The 25,980-nt window shown below is 45.4% G+C and overlaps 1 protein-coding gene across 2 annotated transcripts in view; it reads right to left on the bottom strand.

The window, feature by feature from the left end:
- The window catches only part of PHF2 (PHD finger protein 2), a 53,168-nt gene that overhangs the window by 12,935 nt on the left and 14,253 nt on the right, over positions 1 to 25,980 (bottom strand). For both annotated transcript variants that reach the window (XM_079316713.1, XM_079316714.1), the window contains exons 2-12: positions 16,344 to 16,429; positions 10,536 to 10,650; positions 8,059 to 8,219; positions 7,406 to 7,547; positions 4,736 to 4,922; positions 4,013 to 4,175; positions 3,137 to 3,224; positions 2,500 to 2,606; positions 2,106 to 2,197; positions 1,608 to 1,697; positions 490 to 852 (exon numbers count right to left, since the gene is read on the bottom strand). In XM_079316713.1, coding sequence (XP_079172839.1) covers positions 490 to 852; positions 1,608 to 1,697; positions 2,106 to 2,197; positions 2,500 to 2,606; positions 3,137 to 3,224; positions 4,013 to 4,175; positions 4,736 to 4,922; positions 7,406 to 7,547; positions 8,059 to 8,219; positions 10,536 to 10,650; positions 16,344 to 16,429 — 1,594 coding nt within the window. The remainder of the gene's footprint in view (positions 1 to 489; positions 853 to 1,607; positions 1,698 to 2,105; positions 2,198 to 2,499; positions 2,607 to 3,136; positions 3,225 to 4,012; positions 4,176 to 4,735; positions 4,923 to 7,405; positions 7,548 to 8,058; positions 8,220 to 10,535; positions 10,651 to 16,343; positions 16,430 to 25,980) is intronic.

Here is a 25,980-nt window from a genome sequence, read left to right as displayed (position 1 = left end):
GAAACAGTATAGGAAAGATTTAAGGATATTTCTTCACAGTGTACAACCATTCCTCTGTCAGTACCTTGATAGATCCTGGCCCCCACCGAAATCAGTAGCAAAATTCATGCTGAATAAAAGGGCATCAGAATTAAAGAGTGTCAAAAAGAAGCTTGTCCTATGTGGGCAAAAGTGGAAAACCATTGTTCTGTTTTCAGTCACTCATTCTAGAGTAACATCTCAAGCAAATGAGATACTTTAGGAACAAGTTCTTTTGTCATTGACACCTTTGGAGATCAGTGGGTTTCTGGGAGGCTCCACATCAACAAATAACCAACAAACAGTCCAAGCAAACCCACCAGCTGGGCAAGAGAAGGGCAGTGAGCCAGCAGTTACAAACTTCTCTGCTTCTGCAGAGCCAGGGTTTCACAGTGTGCTGCACACACTATTTTTTATGTGAGACTTAGGGAGTGATTTTATCTCTCTGAGATAAAATCAAACACGACCCACCTTGCCCTTCTTTGGCGTCTCGATCTTGGTCAGAGCCTCCTTCGTGTGTGCCTCCAGCAGGTCGAGGTTGGGGATGGCTGGTGGGGGGCTCTCCTTCGCCTTCTTTCCTTTCTTTTTGCCTTCTCCCTTCACTTTCGGTGTTTTGGGAGGTTTGGGGGGCTTGGGAGGCTTCGGGGGTTTGGATGGCTTGAGTTGTTTGGGGGTTTTCACAGTTTTGGGAGTCTTTTTTTTGGGGAGCTTTTCTACAGGTGGGGGCAGAGAGGTGACCTGGGCAGGTGATGGAGCCTCCTCCTTCTCCACAGGACAGATCTCCTCAGCTGTAGGGGTGGCACTCACGTCTGCTTTGCTGGCTTTTGAAGCATTCTGTGGTTTGGCAAAAAGCACAAGGTGTTCAGACACACCTGTCCCATTTTGGATAATCACCTGCACCCCCTGTTAGATGAGGAAACAAACCCCAGAGATGCCCAAGGGTGTGGTGGAGGGGGATCTGCAGCACAGGTCCGGCTGACCAAGGAATGGAGATCCCACCAAGGCTCTGCTCACCAATCCCCACCCCACATTCCTCAATCCTGGCCTGCAGTAACTCCAGAGGCTTGGTAGGAATGTAGCCCTCACTGGATTGTACCATCATGTGGGATTCTTAAATGGCCTGTCCACACAGGATGGATAAAATGAACTGCCTGCTGCTTAAAATGCTGATCAGCTCGAGCAAAAACCCTTTCCATTAAATTCTGATGTGATAAATATAGCAGAATCACATTTCATGCCCTTGGGAAAAATTAGCAGTAAAATAGCTGCCCAATTAAAATTAACACTAACTAATTAAAAAGAAATTATTTTCTGCTTAACTTGCAATTCTGACAATCAGAAAACTTAAATACTACATCAAAGAGGATCAAAGAACAAGATAGCTGCAGTTTTGAGGTATCTGGATGTGGTTAGGAACAGGATGGAACACAGCACAATGTCTTCCTGAAGGAGCTGAGCCAGCTGTGGCCACCTTTTGCTGTCACCCATCTCCAGCAGCAGGATTTGGCACCACATTCAATGGTTGGTACCTCCATGTACTTTATATCCTGGACCCCCAGTACAGTAAATATTATAAAAACAGGACAAACCTCACTTAATCTTATTTCTTTGGCAAGGTCCTTGATAAGTTGTGCTGGTTTGAAGTTTTCTGGCAGTTCATCTTCATGCTCTGCTAAAGCCTAAAACACAAAAAGCCAAACGGCTGTTTCCGTGCATGTTGTCTTCAAAAATAATTTTTTAAAACTCTCTTAAAGTGATTTGTCCATATTTTTTCCTATGTATTTAAATTAATCTTGACTGCATTAGACATTCAAATAAGGAAAAAAAAAACAACCAAACTTCCCCTGTTCTGGGTGTTATGATAACAAGCTGTCCTGAGAGAACAACAAAGTCAACTATCTTTTTTCAGATATTATTTCATTTTCACAACTGCAACATCACTTTGCTCACCCCCAGTTCTCTCAATTCCTTCTCTTTGGCATCTTAGAATTGGATGTTTTGCAACTGAGATATTATTTGTTCCAGAATTTCCTCTCTGCTCCAGCAACTGACAAATAAATAATATTAACCCAAGCTGCTTCTCCTACCTGTTTTTTAGTCCATGACCTGAAAGCACCATTGAGAATCTTTGCTCCTTGAAGGAGATGAGCAGGAGGTTGCTGTCCAGCTTTATGCAAACCTAAGCAGAGAAAAAAAAAAAAAAAAAAAAAAACAGTGTCATTCAGCCACTGACAGCTACAGTTGTTTACAGCAAGCATTTAATTTGAAAATTGCAACCAGGGAAGATGAAGTTAACTCTTTGAGAGTTGGCTCCCACAAATGAATCCCTACTACAACCTGATGGTAACAAGCAGCGTTTTCACTGTGTCCCAAATCCAGCTGAGCCTTCCCACCTGTCAGTTATGGCTACTGAAATTCAGGGTGACTGTCCTCAGATGCCAAAGCTGAGCTATCAGGGTGGGCAAAGAAATGCAGTTTTACCTTTGAATTTCTCTAGTAGATGCTTCCCCATATACCAACAGGCCGTTTCAAAGTTGGGAAACTGAGTCAGACTGACGATTTTCAAACGCCTTTCCACTTCATATGCCCTGCAAGACAAAGCCACAGGAACCTGAGCATGGCACAGCCCACATGGGTCATGGAAGTGCCAGGGTCACTTTGCAGTGGGCCCCCTCTTTGTCCTGCAGCCACACAGGCTGGTCTCAGGCCAAAAGCAAAGCATGACAGCACTGGTAAAATACTGACATACAGATGTATGATGGTTTTATTGCATTATTTGTCCAGAATCAGTAAAGAACTGCTTGTATTGTCTCACACTGGGCAAAGAGCCCAGCTGAGCAGGTGCAGGCTAATCCAGCAGTGAGGGGCAGGTGCCAGGGTAAAACTCCAGGCAGTGTGGAACAGTTCTGCCTTCAGAATGTGGCCACAACTGCATTGTCAAAGGTGTGAGGACAGCTCAGGATAACTCAGCACCAGGGAACACAGTCAGAGGGGGCAAAGGAGGGTGCACCAGCCAAAACTGCCCAAGAGCTACATCACCATTACTGTCAGTGATTCGTTATTACTGATTTATTTTAAAATGAGCCTCTACATAAGTTTAGATTGTAAGACAGATTACCTCATCTGCATTTCCATATTTAGACTGTGTAGAAAATGTCCTGCAAAGGCCAGGCAGTCTACTGGTGTTAGAGTTGCATAAATCCAACCTAAAAGAGAGAGAAGAGCTCTCAAGACAAGAACTCAAAGGCCATTAGCACAGACTTCAATCCCAAATGATGTCTGCACTTCACTGAGCACCTTGCTCACAGGTACCCACTCAGCTCAGCCCCAGAACCACACACACTTTGAACACTGATCCTTTCTTTGTTTTGCTACATAATGGCAGCTGCTTTCCTGTCTGCACAAAGACCAGACACAGCCCCTGGCATGTGCTTTATCACAGTGTCAGAATCAGGTGTTTTCCAAACATGTATTTTCATACAAAAATCTACTCAAGTTAGTGACTCTCTAGAAATCACTCTGTGTTTGTTCCACCATCTGCTCCACAGATGGTCATGAGAAACACCTACTTTCCACTTCTTACACCAAAGGAAAAATTCAAGTGTGTAAACATTGGGTGAGAGAATCTGCTCACACATTCACCTGTAGTTCCTGGGTATCACAGGGGATTAATGTCTGTAACGAGGATTTGGGAGTGTCATGGTCAGAATGCAAATTCATTCAATTCTAAATTGTCTGTTAGATGTCAGAAAGCAGCAATGACATGGTGGATACAGAAGCACTCTCCCTACTAGCCTAACTTTTAAAAGGCTGCTAAAATATTAATAGAAAACAGTAAAAGTTCTGATTTGTTTTGTTTGTAAGCACATGAAATAAAACCTCTACAGAGAATTAGACTATACTTTTCAGAGAAAGTTGTTAAATCCCACCCCTCTGGCATTTTGGATGTGCTGCTCTACAGGATGAGGACAGCCCTCCTCCCCCAGCTGCTCACCTGATGGGATGAAGAGTGTCTGGCCTTGTTTAACGGTGCATTTGTAACATTTATCTACTTGGTCTGCAAAAAACATCTCACTGTGATTTGCTGCTGACTGCCAGCGTTCATAGAGAGAAATATTTGCAGAGGCTGGTTTGATGAGATAAAAGATCTTTTCTCCCTGAATTAGAAATATAAAATTAGCAATGAGCAGCCAAATCAAACAACACTGCACTGGCACGTGTGCTCCCCACCCACCCCCCTCCCCCCCCAAATATTTATCTAAACACAGATGCAATGTGTATTTTGGCAGCATTTAAATAAAATTAATTAGTCAGCTTTGTAGAGAAGAGCTGAAATAATTAAATCACAGCTGACCACATCTGCTCAGATTTGTGGAAGTGATGGTACCAAAGGTTTACAATGCCAGGCTCCACCAGACTGCAAAAACAGAACGTGGTGTCTTTAAGGCCTAGGGTGATGTATGTGCAGAAGGCACTAAACTACTATTAAAATCCTAATAGAGAGAAAATACACAGAGAACTTCTATGAAGCTCCAAGTGCTTCCTCACTCAGGAAACCCTGGCACCTCTGGGAGTGCACTGAGAGTAGTTAAGGCTCAGATGAAACAGGACAATGAGAAAAAAACCTGAGAGCAGAATTTTTGAGAGAATTCTATGATGGCTTTGTGTATAAAACTGAGTTTGTTACTAGCTGCACCTGAAAACCAGGCTCCCTCACCTTCAGCACATGGTACCAGGCAGAAGCCCCCCCAGAGTCTATGTGGAAGTCAGTGTAGCTGTCCTTCACGCAGATCAAGCAGTACTTGGTCACTTTGGGTTTAGCCAGCAGAGCATCGTCAGGCCAATAATTTTCCACCCAGGACAGCTTCTTAACAATATCAGGAGGCTCTACAAAGCTGGACATCCTTACAGAGAGAGTGGAGAACAGACAGGCAGCTTTTAAAACAGAGCACCACAACCCTGGTGAAGTGAGCGTGACAAATACTTGCATGGCAAATTGGGGCAGCTCCTCTTGTGACAGTGGAACTGCTCTCCATTCAGAAAATTATGGAAAACTGTTTGCAGACAGAGATTTAAGGTTTTTTAAGTGTGATGACTTAACAATAATCCTTTGCCTTCTTTCAGCAGTATCATCCATGATCAACTATGTGCTGTTTTCCACCCCTGCTACGCAGGCTCAGGTACCACACTCCTGTGATCACAGCCACTTTCCCAGCCCCCTCCAGAACAGAAAGTGAAATGTGAGCACTTGGACAGAAATCCCCTGGTAAACTGTAAAAATTAGCAAGTCAAGCTTTATATTAATAATCCAAATAATAGTAACATCAATGCTTGTGGATAAATAAGTCTTCATCTGATGCTGAAAATCAGCAATCTTATTTAGATTGGCTGTTATACAAAAAGCTCAGAAGAAAGAAAAAGTCTAATTTTAGTTGATAATGTGAATATATTTTAAAGATAAGATATATATTTCTGTATTTATATTAATTAATCTATTTATGTACATTAAGAACATACTCTTACTGGATATGTATCTAAATTTATTATCTTCACTCACACTGAATTTATGTTCCTATTTATTTATTTATATCATTCATATACCATGTTTTTGTCAAATACGTAACATACACTATAATCACAGCTAAGACAATGCAGTGGCATGACAACCAGATATTAAGTGTTTCATCCTAAAATGTGCTAAGTTGTAGATTCAAATTATCCAAAATTTGGGCTGATAGTGCAGGAGGTGAAGATTCACTGCTAGACACTATAAAATACCACATCAGTAAGAGTATCTGCACTTCAAACCAATATTAAATGCTCCCACATGTAATTTGTGCTCAGTGTCAAGCCCTGATGACAATAACTCCATCTCCATGGCAGGGAAGATGGAGCTGTGCATTCAATTAAACTGTCACTGTCTGTGCTAAGAAATAAAATATTTGCTATTAATGTCTCGATTAGCAGAGTATGAACGACAGCTCCAGCAGTTCCTCAGGAAAAAAGACATCCCATTATTTGGGGATAATGGCAAAAAGCTGAAAAAATCTCTGCTGAGGATCCCAGTGGTCTCAAACCTGCAGTTAGCAGAGCTGCCCTCTGCAGCAAGGGGGGTTGAACACTAAATTCCAGCCACAGGGACCAGGGAAATGCCTGGGAAGAATTAGCTTGCCATTATTCACCAGCCTTCGTGCTGAAGCAGAATGCTCCCCAAAAGAACCATTCTTTGTTTTTCTGCTGACACTCATTATCATCTGCATAGTGTTTGTGTGTAAAAGGGTCTTTTCCTTTTCTTGGTGCTTCCCTTCTGGAAGCATCAGCTACCCCAAAGGATACAGGGCCTGTGAAAATAACCTGTGCAGCTTTTGGTCTTCAGTATCTCAGAGATGCCCCTGCCCAGTGCTGGAAGGAAAGCAGTGCTCAGTTATAGCAGCACAGCTGCAAAGAGCACCAGCAGTGCCCTCAGCATTGGCATCAGCTGATCAAGCAATCACAAAGTGGTTTGGGCTGGAAGGGACCTTAAGATCAGCTCATCCCCATCTAGTCCTGGGCAGGAACACCTCCCACTGTCCCAGGCTGCTCCAAGCCCCAGTGTCCAGCCTGGCCTTGGGCACTGCCAGGGATCCAGGGGCAGCCACAGCTGCTCTGGGCACCCTGTGCCAGCCCTGCCCAGCCTCACAGGAAATAATTCCTTCCCAATATCTGATCCCTCTGATGTGCACCATCACACACTGGGAAGTCAGCATCAATCTGACCCTGAGCTGTGGTCAGACAGATCACAGGTTACCTGGCAAAAGCACTGAAACCAGAACTAGAATATGTGCTAATTACAACAAAATTCCAACGTTATTCTTCTCAAAGGACACCTAGTGACACCCAGTGACAGGTTACCCTCCACCTAAAGTCAGAGCAGCCAGAAGCTGCTAAACAACTTTCCCTAAGGAAGAAAAGCACTGGGGAAGGCAAAGGCTGAACCCAGCCACGTACCCCAGACACAATGTGGGACTCAGTGATTTAAAATTATATATAATTCTATATAAGTATTATTAATATATATATAAAATATTAATATATATTAAAATATATATATTAATATATATTAAATATAATTATAATATATATATAATATATATAATATATATATATAATATATATAATATATATAATATATATTAAATATAATATAATATATTAAATATTAATATATATTAAAATATATATAATTCTATATAAGTATTATTAATATAATTAAAAATAGGGTAGTATAGCAGAGTATACAGCTATGTTATTATATAGAAATATGTTATATACAAAATAATAAATTAAATACAAATTATTAATCAAAATTAATCTGTAGTAATTACTGTGCTGCAAGTTGAACCCTTACCTGGTGTCAGAGAACTCCAGGTTTGTGACATTTAAGACCCTTTTCCTGTTTGTGCTGTAGTAGTAATCCACGAATTCCTTGAGCTTCATCTTGCAATCTTTCTGCTTGGTGACATCAGTGACATCAACACTCCGCTCTGGCCCTGCACATGAATTCAGTGGAGAGGATAGGTTGATGGACAGTCTGCCTTGCCCCCTTTTCTATGCTTGGGGCTGAGTTAACATGTCCAGAAATATCTCAGTCTTCAGATTTTCTGGTCCTTGGATCCTCCCTGTTGCTTAAGTATGCTTATGCTTATGTATGTACCCACACAGACACATATGCATGAAGAACCTTCATATACATAAATACCCATCAAATGGTGCTTTTGTAGTCATGTCCCTGGGAAAACCATCCCTCAATCCCACTTTGGCTGTTACTGCTTGTGCAGAGCTGTGGAGAGCAGAGCAGGCTGGCTCTGCCTCACTGCCAAGCTGCACACAAAACAAGAGTGACTTAAGTGCTAACTACAATCTCCCACTACATAGCAAACACTGGGACCAGCACAGCACACAGCACAGACAACATTTTACAATACATTTTACAGTTTTCCATACAAATAATTATTTCTATAAAGCAGCTGAGCTCCAGGCAGTGCAGTGCCAGGTACCCACCGACATAGTTCTCGACATCACTGACATAGAAGGTGGGTGCAGGCACAGCCAGGCCCAGCCCATCCTTCTTGGGGACCAGGATGGGCTCTGCAAAGCCCTTCTCTTCCAAATACTCTGCTGTCAGCTGGCTGCCTGGAACTTTCACCACTATGTCTTCAGCACTGCAAAAGCAAACACAGATTCAGAGATGAGGGGACTCCACGCTGAGTTTGGAATGTTCTGCATTTCACTGCTGAAAGGCAGACACTGTGGAAAAGGAATTACAGGGAAATTAGGTACATAAGCCAAAACCTCATTCACTGAAAAGCATGAAGGGCACAATAAAATCATGCAACATCAATCACTCAAGCCTCATGCTCCAGCTACTGGTAAGTCCTAAAGTAACAGCTTATAGCAAAAGACCATTTTCCCCAGCTGTAGGGTAGCTACCAGTGATCAGTGTTAAAGGAATTAACGTTAAATGTTTCACTCTAAAGAAGGTGAGATTAAAAACATTACCCAATCTCAAATAAATGGCCCTAGAAATGCTTTGCAAATCATTTTAAAGTAGCTGAATAATGTGCTCAAGAAATATGCTGCAGATCATTTTGAATTGGCAGGGACAATTTCCACTGTTCCAGGCTGCTCCAAGTCCCTTCCAACCTGGTCTTGGACATTGCCAGGGATCCAGGGGCAGCCACAGCTGCTCTGGGCACCCTGTGCCAGGGCCTGCCCACCCTCACAGGGAATAATCAATTTAATTATCACTGCTGGTCTTGCTACTCCAGCACTACTTTGGTATTAAACATTTTAGAACAGAATGACATGAAGGGAATGCTCTCTTCAGTGTTCCTCTTGACCTGAGACCCTCCCAAGCACCCACTGGGGTTGTGAACACTGGTTGTGCTCATTCCCTGCCTCGTGCTGGGAGTCACCAGTGATGTTCCTGGTCTGAGCACTGTCTACTCCAGCACCTCTGGGTGCTGAGTGCTGGGGCTGGTCTGTCACATCTGCACATCCCATCAATTGCTTTGGAGGAGAAAATTCCTCCAAGAGACTTTGTGCTCAAGCCCCAGCTCTTGCAGGCATTTCTTTGTGCTACAGACCCTCCTGTCTCACGAGATTCATTTGGCAGCAGGATTTTCTTATGCACATTAATGAGTAACAAAGAGAAAAAATAGGGGCCTGTATTATTTATAACAATTTTGAAGTGACTCAGAGATACTGTATGTGTGACTGCAGTCTCAGAGGCCACCTGAGGTCACTGAAATCAGTCTGCCTGGGCCATAAATCTTATTAAAAATGAGCTGTACAACCTGTCAAATTACAAAAAAAAAAAAAAAAAAACCGAAACAAACCCAACAGCAAAGATAAAAAAACCTTGCAGGCCCCAACGGAAATAGCAAGGCAAGTAAAAATACTGGATCCTGAGCTCAGCAAAACACACCTGTAAAAGCTGCAAAACACTTCCCAGAATTATTTTCAGTTTTTTCTTTAAGCAGTCTGAGACTAGTATCTTAAATTAAATGTGAAATTAAATTCTCCATAAAAAGGAAAAAGTTCTGTGTTTACTTTGCCACTCTCCAAGGATTCTTCTAAAATAATTAGTTATTAATAATTAAGGATTTATTTGGCTACAGCCTACATTAAAGAACCAAAAAGAAAATTATGACTCTCGTAAATGGCTGTAGAGCAGCCTGATAACATGTGGAACATGTCACCTAACAATTAGCACCATTCATTACCCCACTGAGAGAGCCTTTGTCACCCAGCAGCTGAGCATGTCATCATTCTGTCCAAGATGGGGACAGACTTCAGCAAAGACATTGGAATTTTGAGAACTGGAGAATTCTATGCAGTAAGTTAGTTTCTTATGCAAGTGGATGTTCTAGGGGCCAAACACACTCTGGTTGAGCCTGGAGAAGAGAAGACTCTGAGGAGATCTTAGAGCCACTTGCAGTGCCTAAAGGGGGTTTATAAAAAATAGCAAGAGTGAATTTCTCCAGAGGCAGATAGTGATAGGACAAGGGAGAAGAGTTTTTTTAGATTGCACATTTGGAAGGAATTGTTCCCTGTGAGGGGGTGAGGCCCTGGCACAGGGTGCCCAGAGCAGCTGTGGCTGCCCCTGGATCCCTGGCAGTACCCAAGGCCAGGCTGGACACTGGGGCTGGAGCAGCCTGGGACAGTGGGAGGTGTCCCTGCCCATGGCAGGGGTGGGACTGGATGGACTTCAAGCCCCTTCCCACCCAAACCATTCTCTGATTCCATGATCCTTGCCTCCCCAAATCCCAGCATCTGTGGAAATCCACAGGTACTGGGCCCAACTGAGAGGAGATCTGAATACAGCTGCACAAACATGAAAAAGGGAATAACCTGGGACATTTGCAGTCAAACAGCGCTGACTTAATCACCAACACTCTGCAATGCTTCCAGCACAGACACTGCCAGCCTCACAGGACCCCAGCACTGCCCTGCACCCTGTCTGCACCAAAACCCACCTGGGAAATGTCCGACTTCGGAGCTCTTTGATAAACACTTGGCTCCCATTCTGTACAGGCTTGACCTCCGTTGTCTGGCCGGTATCATGCTTATGCCAATTTCTTTTCTTTTTCACTGAAAAAGAATGAATTGGACAGCTATGTTAAGTTGAAGATAATTATTAAGACATTGGCAGAAAGGATGAATCTTCATTTAATTCCTCACACGAGCGGAGTGGAGGGAACCCCCACCATGCTGCCCTGCAGATTTTAATATTGCCCCCAATGCCCAATTGTGGTGCAGCTGAAGATCCATTACAGAGTGAGCAGTGAGCATTTTGGAGCAGAGGGCAGCAGTTGGGTAATTGCTGAGCTGCAGCAGCCTCACACAAGCACTGGCTCCAGACACCCTGGGCTCTCACACAGCCCCTCAGCCTCACCAGAAAACTCTCAGAAAGGCCCTTGGACAGCCTGCAGGATGGATCTGTGGTAGTGCACTCATCAGGAATTACCTCAGAATACAGCTCTGTTCAGTAGTGTCAGATTTGACACCAAGTTTGATGGATTTTAGTGCGCTGTGCACACAGCATGGACAGGGAAGGGAAGGGGAGGGAAGGCAAGGCAAAGGCAAAGGCAAAGGCAAAGGCAAAGGCAAAGGCAAAGGCAAAGGCAAAGGCAAAGGCAAAGGCAAAGGCAAAGGCAAAGGCAAAGGCAAAGGCAATGGTAAAGGCAGGAAAGGAGTTAGTTCCTAAAAGTGCAGGGAAGAGAATTTATTATGGCTCAGACCTGCAGCTTGTCTCTGCTCCCAGTGAGGGATGGACACACAGGACAGTCCATCAGGGATCAAGGGCTAGCAGGAGTGAGAACACGTGAGCCAGTCAGGTTTCAGTGTGGTTTTGCCCTGCCTCTGACAGCCAGATAACACAAAGCAAGAAAAACTGGTCCTGCTTTTCCCCTGAGTCAGCACTGTCTCCCTCAGCTATTCTTGTTTCCACAGTGTGTCCAGAGAAACTCACTTTGTTAAGAAACTGGGTTTTTCCACATTTGTATCATTTAAAGCCTCTGTTAATAAAATTTTCATGTCACATACTTTCATTTTCCACCCTTTTTTTACATCATGAAATTCAGTATTTCACCCTAAGTCCAGACCTCTTATCAAAACAGTGAGGGAAGGCAGCAGACTTCTCATGGATGGTACCCACTCCTCACTCTTTGCACACACAGACTTTTCCATTCAGAAAGGAATCTGGAGCTTAGAGATATAATGCATGAGATTTAGAAAGAGAAATTTTGCTTTCCCAACCACAGCCCTGAAACAACTCAAGGAAAGACATCTCCCAGTGAGTCCATCCCAGGTTTTGCACAAAGCATGTTGGGTTTATTAGTTCCATGCAGGCTCCAGCCTAGCTGGAGATATTCATTAAAGCTGCTAGTTCTTTATCTTAATGACTCTCAGGCTTAGTGTATTAATTCAATGCTCCTGGTAACAAAGGAAACAAGCCTGGCTTGAATGCCAAACCTTCCTCCTCTGCCTCCCTTCCCAGCCTCCACCTCCTCCCCCTCCCAGCACACCCGAATCCACACCACGAGTGTGCTGATTGCACTTGCACTCTGAGTGCAAGTCCCAGGGAAAGAGGTGTCACTTAACACAGGAAAATTAAAGAGCTTATCCTCTAAGCACATTCCTTTATTACACTCCAGATAGTACAGAGCATCGGGAAATGAAAGCGACAGATCAGTACTGAAAGGACAAACCCACCACAACTCTCCCAAAACCTCAGGGGAGCTCTTTGCCTCAGCACCAAGAGCTGGCAGGCATCCACCTCTCCCATGAACCATTCCCATCCACCTCTCCCATAAACCTTCCCAGCCACCTCTCCCATGAACTTACCCATCCAGCTCTCCCATCCAGCTCTCCCATCCACCTCTCCCATCCAGCTCTCCTATCCACCTCTCCCATCCATCTCTCCTACCCAGCTCTCCTGCAGAGGCAGCCCATATTCCTCATCCCAGTGTTCCCCAGGAGGGGCTGTCTCCTGGATGGCAGCTGGAGTCCATTACACTGCATCAAACACTCCAGTCTTGGCCATTTTCAGCCACACTTTTTGTATTTAATCTTTGCCATGAACACCACAGTAAGGACTGAAGGCTCATTCCCACGTGCAGCAGATCCCAGCATTGGCCAGAAAAGCTACTTTTTTTTGTAATTTGTCATAGATTTCTTTTTCTGCAGATTTTTCTGATCAAATTTAACCATTGGGAAGTCCAACACTGGAAAAGGGGAATAAACTTTTACAAAAACTGTATCTCAAAATGAGTAATTCACAGGAACATGTATATCATGTCAAGCCTTTTTTGTGTAGAAGGGATCATCAACTTGAATGCTTGGGAAGAATTAAAGGTCAAGCATGGGACGGGGCTGCCCAGGGAAGGGGTGGAGTGCCCTGGAAATGCTCATTGGACCACTGGACATGGCTCAGTGCTCTGGTCTTGATCAGTCACAGGTTGGACTCAGTCATCTTGGGAGTTTTTCCCAGCCTAAATGACTATTTGAGTTGGAAGGGATTTCAAAGTTCATTTGTTGCAACCATGACCAGGGTGCTTCCCTAGAGCAGGGATACCCAGGAGCACCCTGCAGGCTCTCTACTGAGCAACACCAAAGGTTGTAGCCACTTAAAGTCAGCCACAGCCTTTGGCTCACTTGCAGCTCTGTAACTCCACTGATTTCAAAGGATTTCTCCTGATTTTCACTGCTGCAAATGAGGCAGCAATCAAACCCAGCATTTCAGACTGTGTTATGAAAATGAGCCAAGCCTGCCCAAATGAAGCCCTCACATTTTACAGAAATGATGTCAGAAAATGTTGGATAATATGGACAATTTTTCCCAAAGAGAAGTGCCTATACATTTCATTAAACAGGAATGGTTTAAAATGCCATGTGACAGGAAGCAATCTTCTGAGAGCAGCCACTCACCACAGTGGTAATGTGGAAAAATGTAAGGAGAGGAAAATGATTTTTAAATTTGACATCTGGAAAACATATATGGTAGAAGACAAGGTCCAAAAATACACTTATATTTTTAAATCCAGACAAGTTGCATAACAGACAATTGGTGTCTGTGTTTCCCTTTGCTAATCTCACAATAATTAAATCCTACCAGTGAACAACTCCCACTCCTTTATTACAGAGCTAATAGTGCTGGATAATGGGTCTGAACAGATTCTGGAGCAGTTAATAGGCAAAGGAAGTGATCACCCAGCAGCACCCAAGCCCTGCAGCAGGACACCCTCCATGCAAATTCCAGCAGATGGAATTCCCCAGGCAAGCCTCCTTCACCTCATCCAGCTTTAACTCCCCTGGCCTGATGTACCCTGCAAGGATGGGCTGCAGCAGAACAGCCTCCTCTTTCCACAGGATCCACAATTCTACACATTAGTAGGGAAAATAACTATGCAGCTTGTGACATTGTCACCAAAACTCAAGGTAAGGAGAGTGATAATTCATGTGTAAATAAAATTGTTGCACTTCACTTCTTTGATGATTGGCTGCATGTCAAACTGCCTATGCTCTATTCAAAGGGAGAAAAGGAGGTGTCCTTGCTGTCCTATAGAATGGATATTGGTCTGTATTCCCATCATGCTGCATCCCCAGAGGGAAGAGGTTCAAGGGACACCTTCTGAGACTCCACCTGCAGAGCTGCTTCCAGCCCTGGGACCAACAGCACAAGGACACAGAGCTGCTGGAGAGTCCAGAGGAGACCCTGGAGCTGCTCCAGGGCTGGACCCATCTGCTCTGGAGCCAGGCTGGGAGAGCTGGGGGTGCTCACCTGGAGAGGAGAAGGCTCCAGGGAGAGCTCAGAGTCCCTGTCAGGGCCTGAAGGGGCTCCAGGAGAGCTGGAGAGGGATGGGGACAAGGCATGGAGGGACAGGACACAGGGAATGGCTTCCACTGCCAGAGGGCAGGGATGGGTGGGATATTGGGAAGGAATTGTTCCCTGTGAGGGTGGTAAGGCCCTGGCACAGGTGCCCAGAGCAGCTGTGGCTGCCCCATGATCTCTGGAAGTGTCCAAGGCCAAGTTGGACACTGGACTTGGAGCACCCTGGGACAGTGGAAGGTGTCCCTGCCCATGGCAGTGGGTAGAACTGTGCTCCAGCAGCATTTTCTGCTGGGCTGCGTGCTCTGGGACACAACAATAGATTTTCATTTGGATAAAAATAACTGGATAGACAGAAGCCTTTTAAAAGCATGAGAATGTTGTTGTCAATTCAACTCTCCTCATCATAACTGGTATATTAAACTTGCAATCTTTTTATCAAAACTGCCATGTCTTGAATTCTAGGATGACGCACCCCAGTTTTTATAGAATTAATATTCAATTCCTGATTATAGGCTTTTGCTGCTTCTGTCTGGGTTTCTTCCCCTGCACTGAACAGTAGGTGCCTTTCATAATTTATAATTTTTTTTTTAAGTGAACAAATCAAAGTATTAGACTCATCTCAGTGTTATGCACTGACACACTCAGAGGCTGGAGATCCTGTGCTGATGCTTCCCTCCTGGGTTAGGAACAGTCTGGGAGTGTCTGCAGTCACCCTCTCTTCAATCCCAAATCATTCACTTCAAAATTATTTGTGGCTATTTGTGTAACCAGAAAAACAAAACACTACAAAGGCTGATCCTTTCAAACCAGAGCATTTTTGTAGGCACATACTGATTTTGCTAAGTCTTTCAGAACCAGCCCCTCAACAGGGATTTTGCCAGCTTCTCAGCTGGACCCTCTGGGAGACAGGAACAGTTGCAGATCATTCATGTTTCTAGTTCACATTTCATTTTTTTAAAACTGCAGTGTAAATACAATTCTATTTTTGCCCACAAACACTTCAGACTCCATTCCACTACCACTAGAACTTTTTTTTTTAGTCTTTAACAATTAAGGCAATACAGAAATAATTGCTTGGGTTAAAAATTCTGAATTTTAACATGACAAGAGTCACTTTCCAGTCATCCCCTATTTCACACTAAATAAAAGGTCACCAGGATTCCCTCAGCTCCAGCAGATGAGCGTAGTGCTCTTCCTCTGCAGGATGCCATGAGGTTGCAGAGCAGCAGGATCCTCCCCAGCACTGATGCTTATTTATAATAACTGGTTTTCAAGCAAAGCATTTCATCTTTCACAGGGATTGGTTTATTTTCTTTTTTTTTCCTCCACTGTATAATAGAAAGAATTTGTGAATTAATCTGACCAAAGCAAACACATCCTACGATTCCTTCCCAGACAAAACTCCCACTGAGATCAACTGTCACTTTTGCTCAGGAGAACCTTTTTCCTGTGAAAGAACTGCAAGAATTGGCACTCTCAGTGTATCCTACAATTTTGACTGACACTGAAATCACTGCAATTCTATATCCAAGCCAAGCAAAACAAACTGTTTCTTACTCTTCTCATCTGCAGACAGAAAACACCATATAGGTTCCAAAACTCCCTCTATTAGCACTTAACTGCCTCCACAGGGTTTTTCTAGCCCACATTACTGAGTGTGGGCATGATTCATGCAGAGAAGGACACTCAGGTTTTTGTGGGGCTGGGGACTGCAGTTTTCCAGGTAAGTGCCTGCATGAGCTCTCACATATGCCCAAGGCTGCACCCAGAGCTCTGTGATCAACCCGCACCTTCCTCTCCTCTCTCCCTTCACCTTCTGGTTTGAATTCCAATATTTATGGCACATGATACTGAGGCATGCCTTTTGTAATGACCAAAATGAAAAGCTCCTGCTGTTCAAACACCCCCACCCTGCTGCATGTCAGGGACTTGGCTGCACAGGGGTACTTACAGGTCGACTTTCCATGGGTTTTCTCACAATTGGGACAATGATAGATGTCAATATCTGGTGCCTCTTCTTCTTCCACACCGACACAGCTGCAACACAAGAAGGTAAATGTGACCTTAGCCCATCTCCAAGCACACCAGGAATAATGACAGGGCACACATTTGCCATGCAGCTGCACTGACCTGCCCAGACCAGCTCTGGGGTCGTGTACATAGCTACAGACTGGGTTTGTATAGCCTACATTCCTGCAGAGATGCTCCAAAAGCTGCCAGCCAGAAGCCCACCCAGTAGCCCACTGTGGAACTCCACGAAAATGTGGCAGAGAATCCCCACAGAATTTCTTTTTCCAAGGAGACTATTTTGCACCTACACAGAGTTCTCCCAGCACCATCCCATGGAAACCTGATTAACAAAACACACCTTCACAAAACACATGTGGGCAGCTGTGAAGTACCAGAGGGATCCAAGCAAGGGATACCACATGCACAGCTTCCATAGAGATGCATTCCATTGCATCTCTGTTGCAATGTGGAAGATGAGGAGGTGAAGCTCAGCACTGCTGGCTGTGCCAAGAGCTCTCCCAGGCTTCCTCTACTTCATCACTTGAAATGCCTCCCCAGTGCTCTGCAGAGAGCAGGGAATGGCTCCCCATGCTCCTCAGCTCCAGAGAACACCAACACTGCTTTTCTGCCAGAGAAAAGGTATGGGCAGGGGTCATACAGTGCCATCTCAACACACAAGGCCACACTCTGCCTCCTGCCATTCCCCAGTACTGCTGAGCACTGCTGAGTGCAGGAGTTCAGAGTTTACTTGCTCCTGTTTCTGCCTGGAGGAAGCAGAGCAGAGGATGGCTGCTCCACCCCAAAGGCTAGGCAGCAGCATGAGCCAGTTCCACCAAGCACTTCACAGAACCCCTTAGACCATTCTCACTCTGTTCAAGTTCTGGAGGACACCAGTGTGTTCAAAAATGGGTTCAGCAATGGGAGAAGCTCACACAGGGTGGACACACCAGCAGTACCTGGTGCTGGTCCAGAAGCAGGAAGGCCATGACCTGGCTGCTGATAAAGGAGGGATAACACACTGTGCTATGCCCACCCCTGCCATGAGAGTCCTTGAACAGCTCCCTGAGGAGCTCAGGGCTCTGGGTGCCCTTGGTGGGGTGTGCAGGTGTCCAAGAACCAACACAAGCACACCTGGGGCAGGGAAGCAGCTGTTGAAATAGCTGTGAGCCCCCACTGCCAGAGGCTTTGAACCCCCAAGGCACACGGTGCTGTACATCACCATCACAAACCACAGACACACCTGCTGCTGGAGAACAGCAGCAACAAAACCAAGGCTGCAACCACGCTGGGAAAGGCCAAACTAGTTAGGACACAGAAACACACTTTTTTTATTACCATTGTAAATGTTGTGTCAAAATAAGATCCTGCCAGAAACCTTGGTGTGTATGGTGCCCCTGTTGCAGCTGTCAATGTGGGAGCCAGCTCCCTTCAACACAAAGAGCCCAGGGTGAGTGAAGCTCTGCAGCCAAAGCCAGAGACACTCTCATCTCTGTGAACCCAGACTGGGAACAGAAATCATTATTTTGGAATTGTGTCAAAGCAATTGCAGATTTGGCTGATTTTTTTTCATTAAACAGTTACTTGAAAAAATAAAAAATTATTGTGTGCTCCTGGAAAACTGAAGTTTGCCACCAGGAAAAATCACCAGCACAGCAATCCAGTCCTCATAATCATGTCCATGTATAGTGAAAAATATCAGATTGGTACAAAATACCAGAAAAATTAAGAGAAAATACCAGATTATTAAGTAGAAAATTTAAACAAACCCTGGTAGATTAGAGCCAGTGTAAGAGAATGTAGAGGATTCCTCTACCCACAAAGCTGTGTCAGCTGCTTATGCCACTGGATTCAGCTGGCTAAGCTCAGTAAAGGTATGGATTAGGCTCTCTACAAGAGCTTGGAAAGTCTATATTTAGCTAAAGTAAGGAGATGAGACCCTTGGCACAGGAGGGGAGGATGTTTGAGCAGCTGTGGCACAGGGTGATGGCTGCAGCCTGGTGGGAGCCATTGTTCTGAGAGAGTCAAACATCTTAGAGAACAACGCAGGCAAGTAAAAATAACTGACCTCAAACTCCAGTGGGCCCCTATAAGACACAGTCAACTTTTCCAGCTACAGCACAGCTTTGGAATAAGGTTTGGCCACTTATAGCTGCTCACAGGGAGAAGCTGCTGCCCCCTCTGTGTGGGAAACGGCGAGTGTGAACTGTCCAAGGAATCTTCTAGCTGAACAGCCTCGGGAGATCAGGATCCAAAACACCAACCCACTCCAGGCTGTGCTGCTCTGCTCACCCAGCACAGCTGGACTCTCCAGCCACTGCCACCAACAGGACCTTTGGTGGCTTCCACATGGATATAGGCACAGAAAACCAAATTCCCACTGAAAGTTAAAGCCAGACTGCCAGACAGCCCCGAGCAACCATTCCTGCCAGCAGAGGAACAAGGTTCTCCTGCTGCCTATGTTGGGTTTGTGGAGCAAGATTAGGGTAGCAGGAGGCTGTGGCTGACCCTGGGGTTAGTTTGAGCATTTCCACCTGGGAATAAAAAGCAGAAAGGCACTGCCAGCTGGGGCAGAAGCCAAGGCCCAGTTCTGAAGCATCTCCTACACAATTTACTGATGCTTTTTTTTTTTTCTCAGGGTGATTAATTACCTATAATATAGAATCAAAGCATTTCTCCAACTGAAGAAAACCAAGTCATCTACAGTGACTGAGTGGTGTTCTCCCCCTCAGCCCCCAAACTGCAGCACAAATGGCACTCTGTGGTTTGTATTCATTGGTTTTTCCCACGAGAACACTCCACTTTGGTCCCTCCAGATTTTTCTCTCAGCTCCATTTGCCCAAGAGAAACAAACATCAAAAAGATTCAAACCAAGCATTTGAAAGTGATCAGATGGGTCTAAAGGCAGCTGGCATGGGATCACAACCAGTGCTTGATCACAGGTGATGTGCCTGCGATCCAGGTGCTGTTCTCAGGATCCAGGTGCTGTGCTCAGGATCCAAGTTCTGTGCTCAGGACCATGATCATACAGCAGTGCCACAGCAGTGTCAGTGTGGGATCTGGGTACATTTCCATTGTCAGGGAAGAACTGAGAAGAGCTCTTAGTAGCACTGTTGGGTTAGAAGGAAAAAATTTTTGCTTGTTGAAGGACAGAATCACAGACCCACAGAAATTCCACAGTGTGTTGGGTTGCAATACAGTATGTGATCAGAAATGTGTATTCTATCACCGTTGGTTGCAGCCAGGTAGGGCAGTGATTTCCTAATCTCCATAACACATACTATCCGCTAATGGGCCATCATTAAATCCAGGTGGGGAAATCATCTTTATCTTTCCCACAACCCATCCTCCCACCAGGAAGATATCATCTGCTAATGGGCCATTGAGTCTCACTGTATGACTGATGAAATTACATCATCCCATTGGGAGATGGTCCAGCCAGGGGGAGAAGCCAAGCCTTTCCTACCCAGATAAAAATTGAGATTTTGAACACCAAGATACCTTCTTGCCACTGGATTCCAGAGGAAAACTGTACCTTTCCACACCATCCCTGGACCTTCAGAGGAAAACTGCACCTTCTACAGGAGCACTGCTCCAGCTGAACCACATCTGCCACTGCAGGAGGATGCAGCCACCATTGAATGGGACTGTGCCACCACCCTGACTGACTGACGGGTGTCAGCTTGGATTCTGACTCTGGCAGGGTTTTGGGATTGTTCTTTGTAATACTGTATTTCTATTTAAATTTTCTTAGTAAAGAACTGTTATTCCTAATTCCCATGTCTTTGCCTGAGAGCGCCTTAATTTCAAAATTATAATTTGGAGGGAGGGGGTTTGCATTCTCCATTTCAAAGAGAAGCTTCTGCCTTTATTGGCAGACACCTGTCCTTCAAACCAGGACACACAGAAATAGATTGAAAAAGCCCTCACAGACCATTAAGTCCAACCATCTCCAGTACTGCCCAGGCCACCACTAACCCATATCTCCAAGTGCCACATTCACAGAGCTGTGAAATACCTCCAGGTATGGGAACTCCACCAGTGCCCTGGGCAGCTGTGCCAGGGCTGGACAATGCTTTTGTGAGAGAAATTCCTTCCCAGGCACCCCACAAAGCCCCTCACTAGCTGTGCCATGGCTGTTGGAGCCTGGGGGGCTGCAGCCATGCCAGCAGGGACTGGGGATGCATCTGCTGTGCAGGGCAGGGATGTGGGAGCAGCAGTCACCACCACCTCTCACAGCTCAAAAAACCCTCCTGCCCAAGCACAGCAAAGATGGCCTAAGAGATTAATTATCCTGCATCCAGGAATCTTGTTGTAACAATTTTAACCAACCTAATGGTTGATTTTCAAATGGTCATTAAGTGATTTAACTCATGTTGAGGCAGCGTAAAGCTAATTTGATAATGAGATAAAAGGGAAATGTTATTAAAAATGTATATGAATTTTACCAAAACTGTTGTAGAGAAAAAAATAATAATGACAAGTAAAGGCTTTGATATTGCAGCTGTTTAAGCTGATATCTCACCCATGTTACACAGAGTTAAAGGCGAATTAGCACATTAGAAGCTTGTGCAGTCAGAGGCTACAAATTACATTTTTATTAGAAACTCTGCCCTTTGTCACTTTAAAATGAAATTGCTTCTGTGTTTGCAGTGAAGAGATTTATCAAGTTTTGATATTCTGATAAAGTTAACAATTATTTTTTTTTGTTGTGCAGGCAACACTAATAAAAGGTGTGTAAATTAAATGGTTTTATAGCATGAATGTTTCTGGCAACCTTGGGTTGTCATCTGCAGGGAGATGACATTTTAAGTAGCTTCAGGAGAAAAGTTAACCCACATAGTATCTGTTCCATCAAAACCATGTCACCTCCATTATCAACCAGAAGACAATATAGAAAAAAATGAAAAAATAAAATAAACAAGGAAAAGACTCTTAGATGGGGAATAAAATCAAATTTAGGAGCACAGAAATAGAGCTGAAGAAAATAAAGGTTAACATCCCTTCCCTTCCCTTCCCTTCCCTTCCCTTCCCTTCCCTTCCCTTCCCTTCCCTTCCCTTCCCTTCCCTTCCCTTCCCTTCCCTTCCCTTCCCTTCCCTTCCCTTCCCTTCCCTTCCCTTCCCTTCCCTTCCCTTCCCTTCCCTTCCCTTCCCTTCCCTTCCCTTCCCTTCCCTTCCCTTCCCTTCCCTGTTCCACCCCAACTCACGAGGACAAACCATCAAAGCTCCATGAAGTGTAGAAGAATTCCCAGCATTTTTACAGGTCACAATTAGTGATTACCCTTAGCTCACCCCCATCCCTTAATAACTGCTATTCCTTGGTGTGTCACGGATCACCTGTTGCACAACAACACTCTTCTCTCCCAGCAAGGTGCCATTTGTACAGAAGACACTTGTCCAGTTCCAGGGGCCTCCACACCTGGACAAAGCCATAGGTGCTGCAGAAAAGCAGCACTGCCCAGCACTGGGCAGGCTCATGCTTCATGTTTTGATGCCAGGCCAATGTCAAGTGTCCATCCCAGCATCCAGAAATGCAACAGCCAACACTGTGAGCACAGGAGAAGTTAACAGAAGACAGAAAAAGGGAAAGAGGGAAGCTGTTTTGAGAGCAAGGGAATGAGCTGTTCCATGGGTTCATGTCTCCTGGGCTGTTTTCCTGGTGGCTTTACAGAGTGAACTCTGACCAGAGCTCTCCCCTGTGTGCTCTCTAGTGTCTTCAGAGCAAAGAAACCAGCCTTTTCCTAAGCAGAAGGACTTGTCTCATCTAATCAGTCATGTTTTCATGAAACAGAGATTTTGGAGAGCTGAAGCCTGCTGTCAGCTACAGTTAAAGCAAAGCAGCCAGCTCAGTAGTTCAGGAGAACAGGGACACACGTTGGTGTCACTTCAGCAGGAGCCCCAAGACCAAGCACAGCAGAAGGAACACGTGCTGGTGTGGGCACAGGGGTGAGGCTTCCCTGCATGGACATCTTTAACTAAGGACTAAATAAGAGAGAACTCAAGCTGTACTGGACAGCCAGGATTTCACATCACCTCATTCACTCACAGAAACACAAATGCAAGAAAAGGAAAGGGGAAAGGGAAAAGGGAAAAGGGAAAAGGGAAAAGGGAAAAGACAAAAGACACCTCTTGCAAACTGAACAGCATTTGCACAGTCCCTGCAAGGAGCCCAGCATGCTTCAGCAACACTTGAATGCAGGCACAGGGAAAATTCTCACTGCTCATCAGTTTGCTTGGACTGCTTTTCATCCCAGGAAATGAGCTCAGCTTTTCAACTCAGTTTTCCCCCTGCAGGCAGCACCACCAACACCTGCCCCATGGTCCCAAGGTTGCTGCTCTAAAATGGACAAATATTCACTCAGTGCTCTGAAAATGCCCAGCTCTGTGCAAGAGCTGGGCTATGCTGCCCACACAGAGCTTTCAGAGGCTCCATAAAATCATGGAATGTCTTCAGCACAAAGAACCCACAAAGACCACCCAGTCCAGCTTCTGGCCCTGCACAGAAACCCCAACAATCCCACCCTGTGCACCCCTGGGAGCTCCTGGAGCTCTGGCAGGCTTGGGACCCTGCCCATTCCCTGGGGATCCTGGGCAGTGCCCAGCACCCTCTGACAGAAGAACTCTTCCCTGAGATCCAGCCTGACCCTCCCCTGGCCCAGCTCCAGCCCTTCTGTCAAGTCACCAGAGACTTGGAGCCTCCAAGTAAGCAAGGAGATATTTGTAAGGGTTGCAGGAGCCTGTGCAAGTCTGCACTGGCCTAAGGGCTCTTAGGCTGGTACATAACTCTCACTGCCATCCCTTGAACTCCACCAGTGAAACATTGTTCAGGTGACCAAGGTTTTTAAGGAGCCAGTGGAACCATCCACCTCCTGTGTGTGCTGAAATCAACACCTGTGAAGACGCTCTGACAGTGCACCTTCAAATCAAGCAGCTCTGACAGCAGCAGAGACCTGCATCCACCACAACATTCCAGATCCACAGAGACAACTGGGATGTCTTCCTTCCAGCCTTATTTTTGGGCCTTGATGAACCACTATGGTTATTCCTGGGGCTGATGAGAGGAGCTCTGGTCTGGAATCAGAAACTGAGACCAAAACCAAACCAAGGTCCACCTGCAAGACAGGTGCCTTGGACTGCGGACTCCTCCACTGTTCTTTCCAAACCACATCTGCTGCAGCCCTTGAGCCAGATACACAAAGGTATGGCTGGTGACTCTGTGCTTTGCCTTGCTATAAATAATAAGGTTTCATTTCCTTCACAGAGCTTTTGATTTGTTTCCTTTGGGAGACTCACGGGTTATAATGGCATTAATTCCTATTTGCCAACCTTGTCCTTATAAATGAGGATCTTCATTAAATGAATGTTAAGCTATGAGCACTATAATTAGGACAGATTTAAAATGCAGTGTGCCTAAATCAGAAACTGCCCAAGATGTTCTCTTTTTTATTAAGATACAATTTGAAGGAGAATTACTGCTGAGTTTAGAGCTAATTATATTTTCCAACAACCTCTTCTCACTGAGGGAATGTACAGAGCAAGGAAATACACCCTGCTTCAGAAATGAAGCCTAGCTCTCCTGATCCCTACTGCTGGCACGTTTCATGACTCTCTCATGAAACACACATGGCTGAAAAGTGCTAGATGAGACTCTTTCCCCCCTAATTATTTTATGTCAACTCAATATTTGATTCAACCTTGCTGTCATATAATTTAAAATAATTAAAGACTTAGAGACTGACCCCAACAATCAATCACACAATTCCAGCTGACTACAATGCCTGTCATCTTGATGACCTCAGAGGCAACACCTTGAAGAGGTGAACACCTTCACCACTGACTGGGAGAATGTCTCATGCCATTTTTTGCACAGCAACATATCTCTTGCTCCATCCCCTGGCAGTGCCAGCCCCATCCTCTGCCACGTGAAGGACCTGAGCTAGGCACAGGACATCTGCAGACTCACTACTATGCCACGGTGCTGCTGCTGAAAACTGGGCTCAGCCTGTTCAGCAGAGAAGCTGGTCAACCCTGGGTGATTACAGCTGCCCTGATGTTTGTTCTCCTCCTCATCACTGGGTTTCCCAAAAGCAGATGGAAAATAAGCCAAGAGGGAGGGAACAAGAGAAGAGAGTGGTAAAAGGAAGGAATAAAACAAAACTGAAAGAAAAAATTGCCAAGCCCAAATTAAACCCAAAAGGTCAAGAAGTTTATTAAACAGAACAAAAATAACCTCTCCTCAAAATCATTCTCTTAGGTTTTGTTTATTCCTTGTGTAACTCCACTGAAAGAAGTGGCACTGGTCCACAAAGGAATCTGGCCACACCCAAAACTTTTTTCAGGCTGGGTGGCCATATTGCAACTGCAGGGAGCAAGAAGGGCTCATCCTGGCCTGGGAGCAGGGGAAGATGACAAAGCAGACACCAGCACTGTGCAGCCCTCAGCACATGCCAGCCCTGCCCCAAGGGCTCTGCCAGGGCGATGGAGCTCCCGCCCCAAGGGCTGAGCCAACAGGCTGCAGGTGTGAAAAGTGAGCTGGTCTGCACATGTCTTGTCTCTGCTGCTTTCTTCCTCTCTCCCACTCCTTTCAGCAGTCACCTTCTGTTCTCTGTGTATGGTTTCTATTTCATCTGCAACTGACACGCAGGTGTCAGCCAAGAACCTCCGAGCTGTGACACCCGTCCCACTCGGCGTGCCAGCATCCACACAGCTCTGCTCTGCTTCCATACAGCTTCCAACAGACACACCTGAGCAGACATTCTGCACTCTGCACAAGTCAGAAACAAAGCCAGAGAGCAGGCAGCATGTCCTGGCTCCTCCTGTGTAGCCACAGCCAGGGCAGTGCAGGGGGCCTTCCCCACAGCTCATGCCCCCAGCCTGAGGCACTCAGCCCTGTGACCCTGTGACACAGCAGCCCCTCCACCCACTACCCACACAGGACTCTTGGCCCAGCAGAGTGACAGAATCACAGAATCACTCACACTGGAGAAGAATCTGATGAGTAATTCATGGCACAAAGTGCCCTAAACCCTTTCTGTTCCATCCTAAGAGAGCAGCAGCCCCATGCCCTGAAGGAGTCAGCAGCACTGGGGGTTGTTGCCAGTTTGTCCATGAGCCTGACACTCACCTTACAGGCTGCATGTCCTCAGACCTGCCATCCTCACAGGACACTCATAGCCAGAGCCTCTGCCAGCAGAATAACCTCTCACAAAGAGCTTCCCCATGGCTGAGATCTAAACACAAGTGGGGTGTACACTGAGGTTTTCCTGCTGAGGTCACTGAGAGCTTTACAGAGCAAAGGGCACTTGCAGGAGGAGTCCTGCCCTGAGGCTCTGCCTGGGCATAAACACTGTGTCAGGTTAATGGCCATACACAAGAAAATGGACTCATGCATAAAACTGCCCTTTACCCTTTCTCCCTCTGGCTCCCAGCTCAACCCAGTCAGAATAGACAACTCTCCAGATGCCTAAAAGCCTCCTCTTCTATCTCCAAACATACTGCAAAACTTCTCTACAGAATTAGTGTTGGATTGATCAATTAAATCCTTGTTTATCTGCTGCATGTAACTGAGGGATGGAGTGATA

Source organism: Erithacus rubecula, assembly GCF_903797595.1.
Source record: "Erithacus rubecula genome assembly, chromosome: 13".
In the NCBI taxonomy this organism is placed as follows: domain Eukaryota; kingdom Metazoa; phylum Chordata; class Aves; order Passeriformes; family Muscicapidae; genus Erithacus; species Erithacus rubecula.
This window is presented reverse-complemented; position numbering and strand designations above follow the sequence as displayed.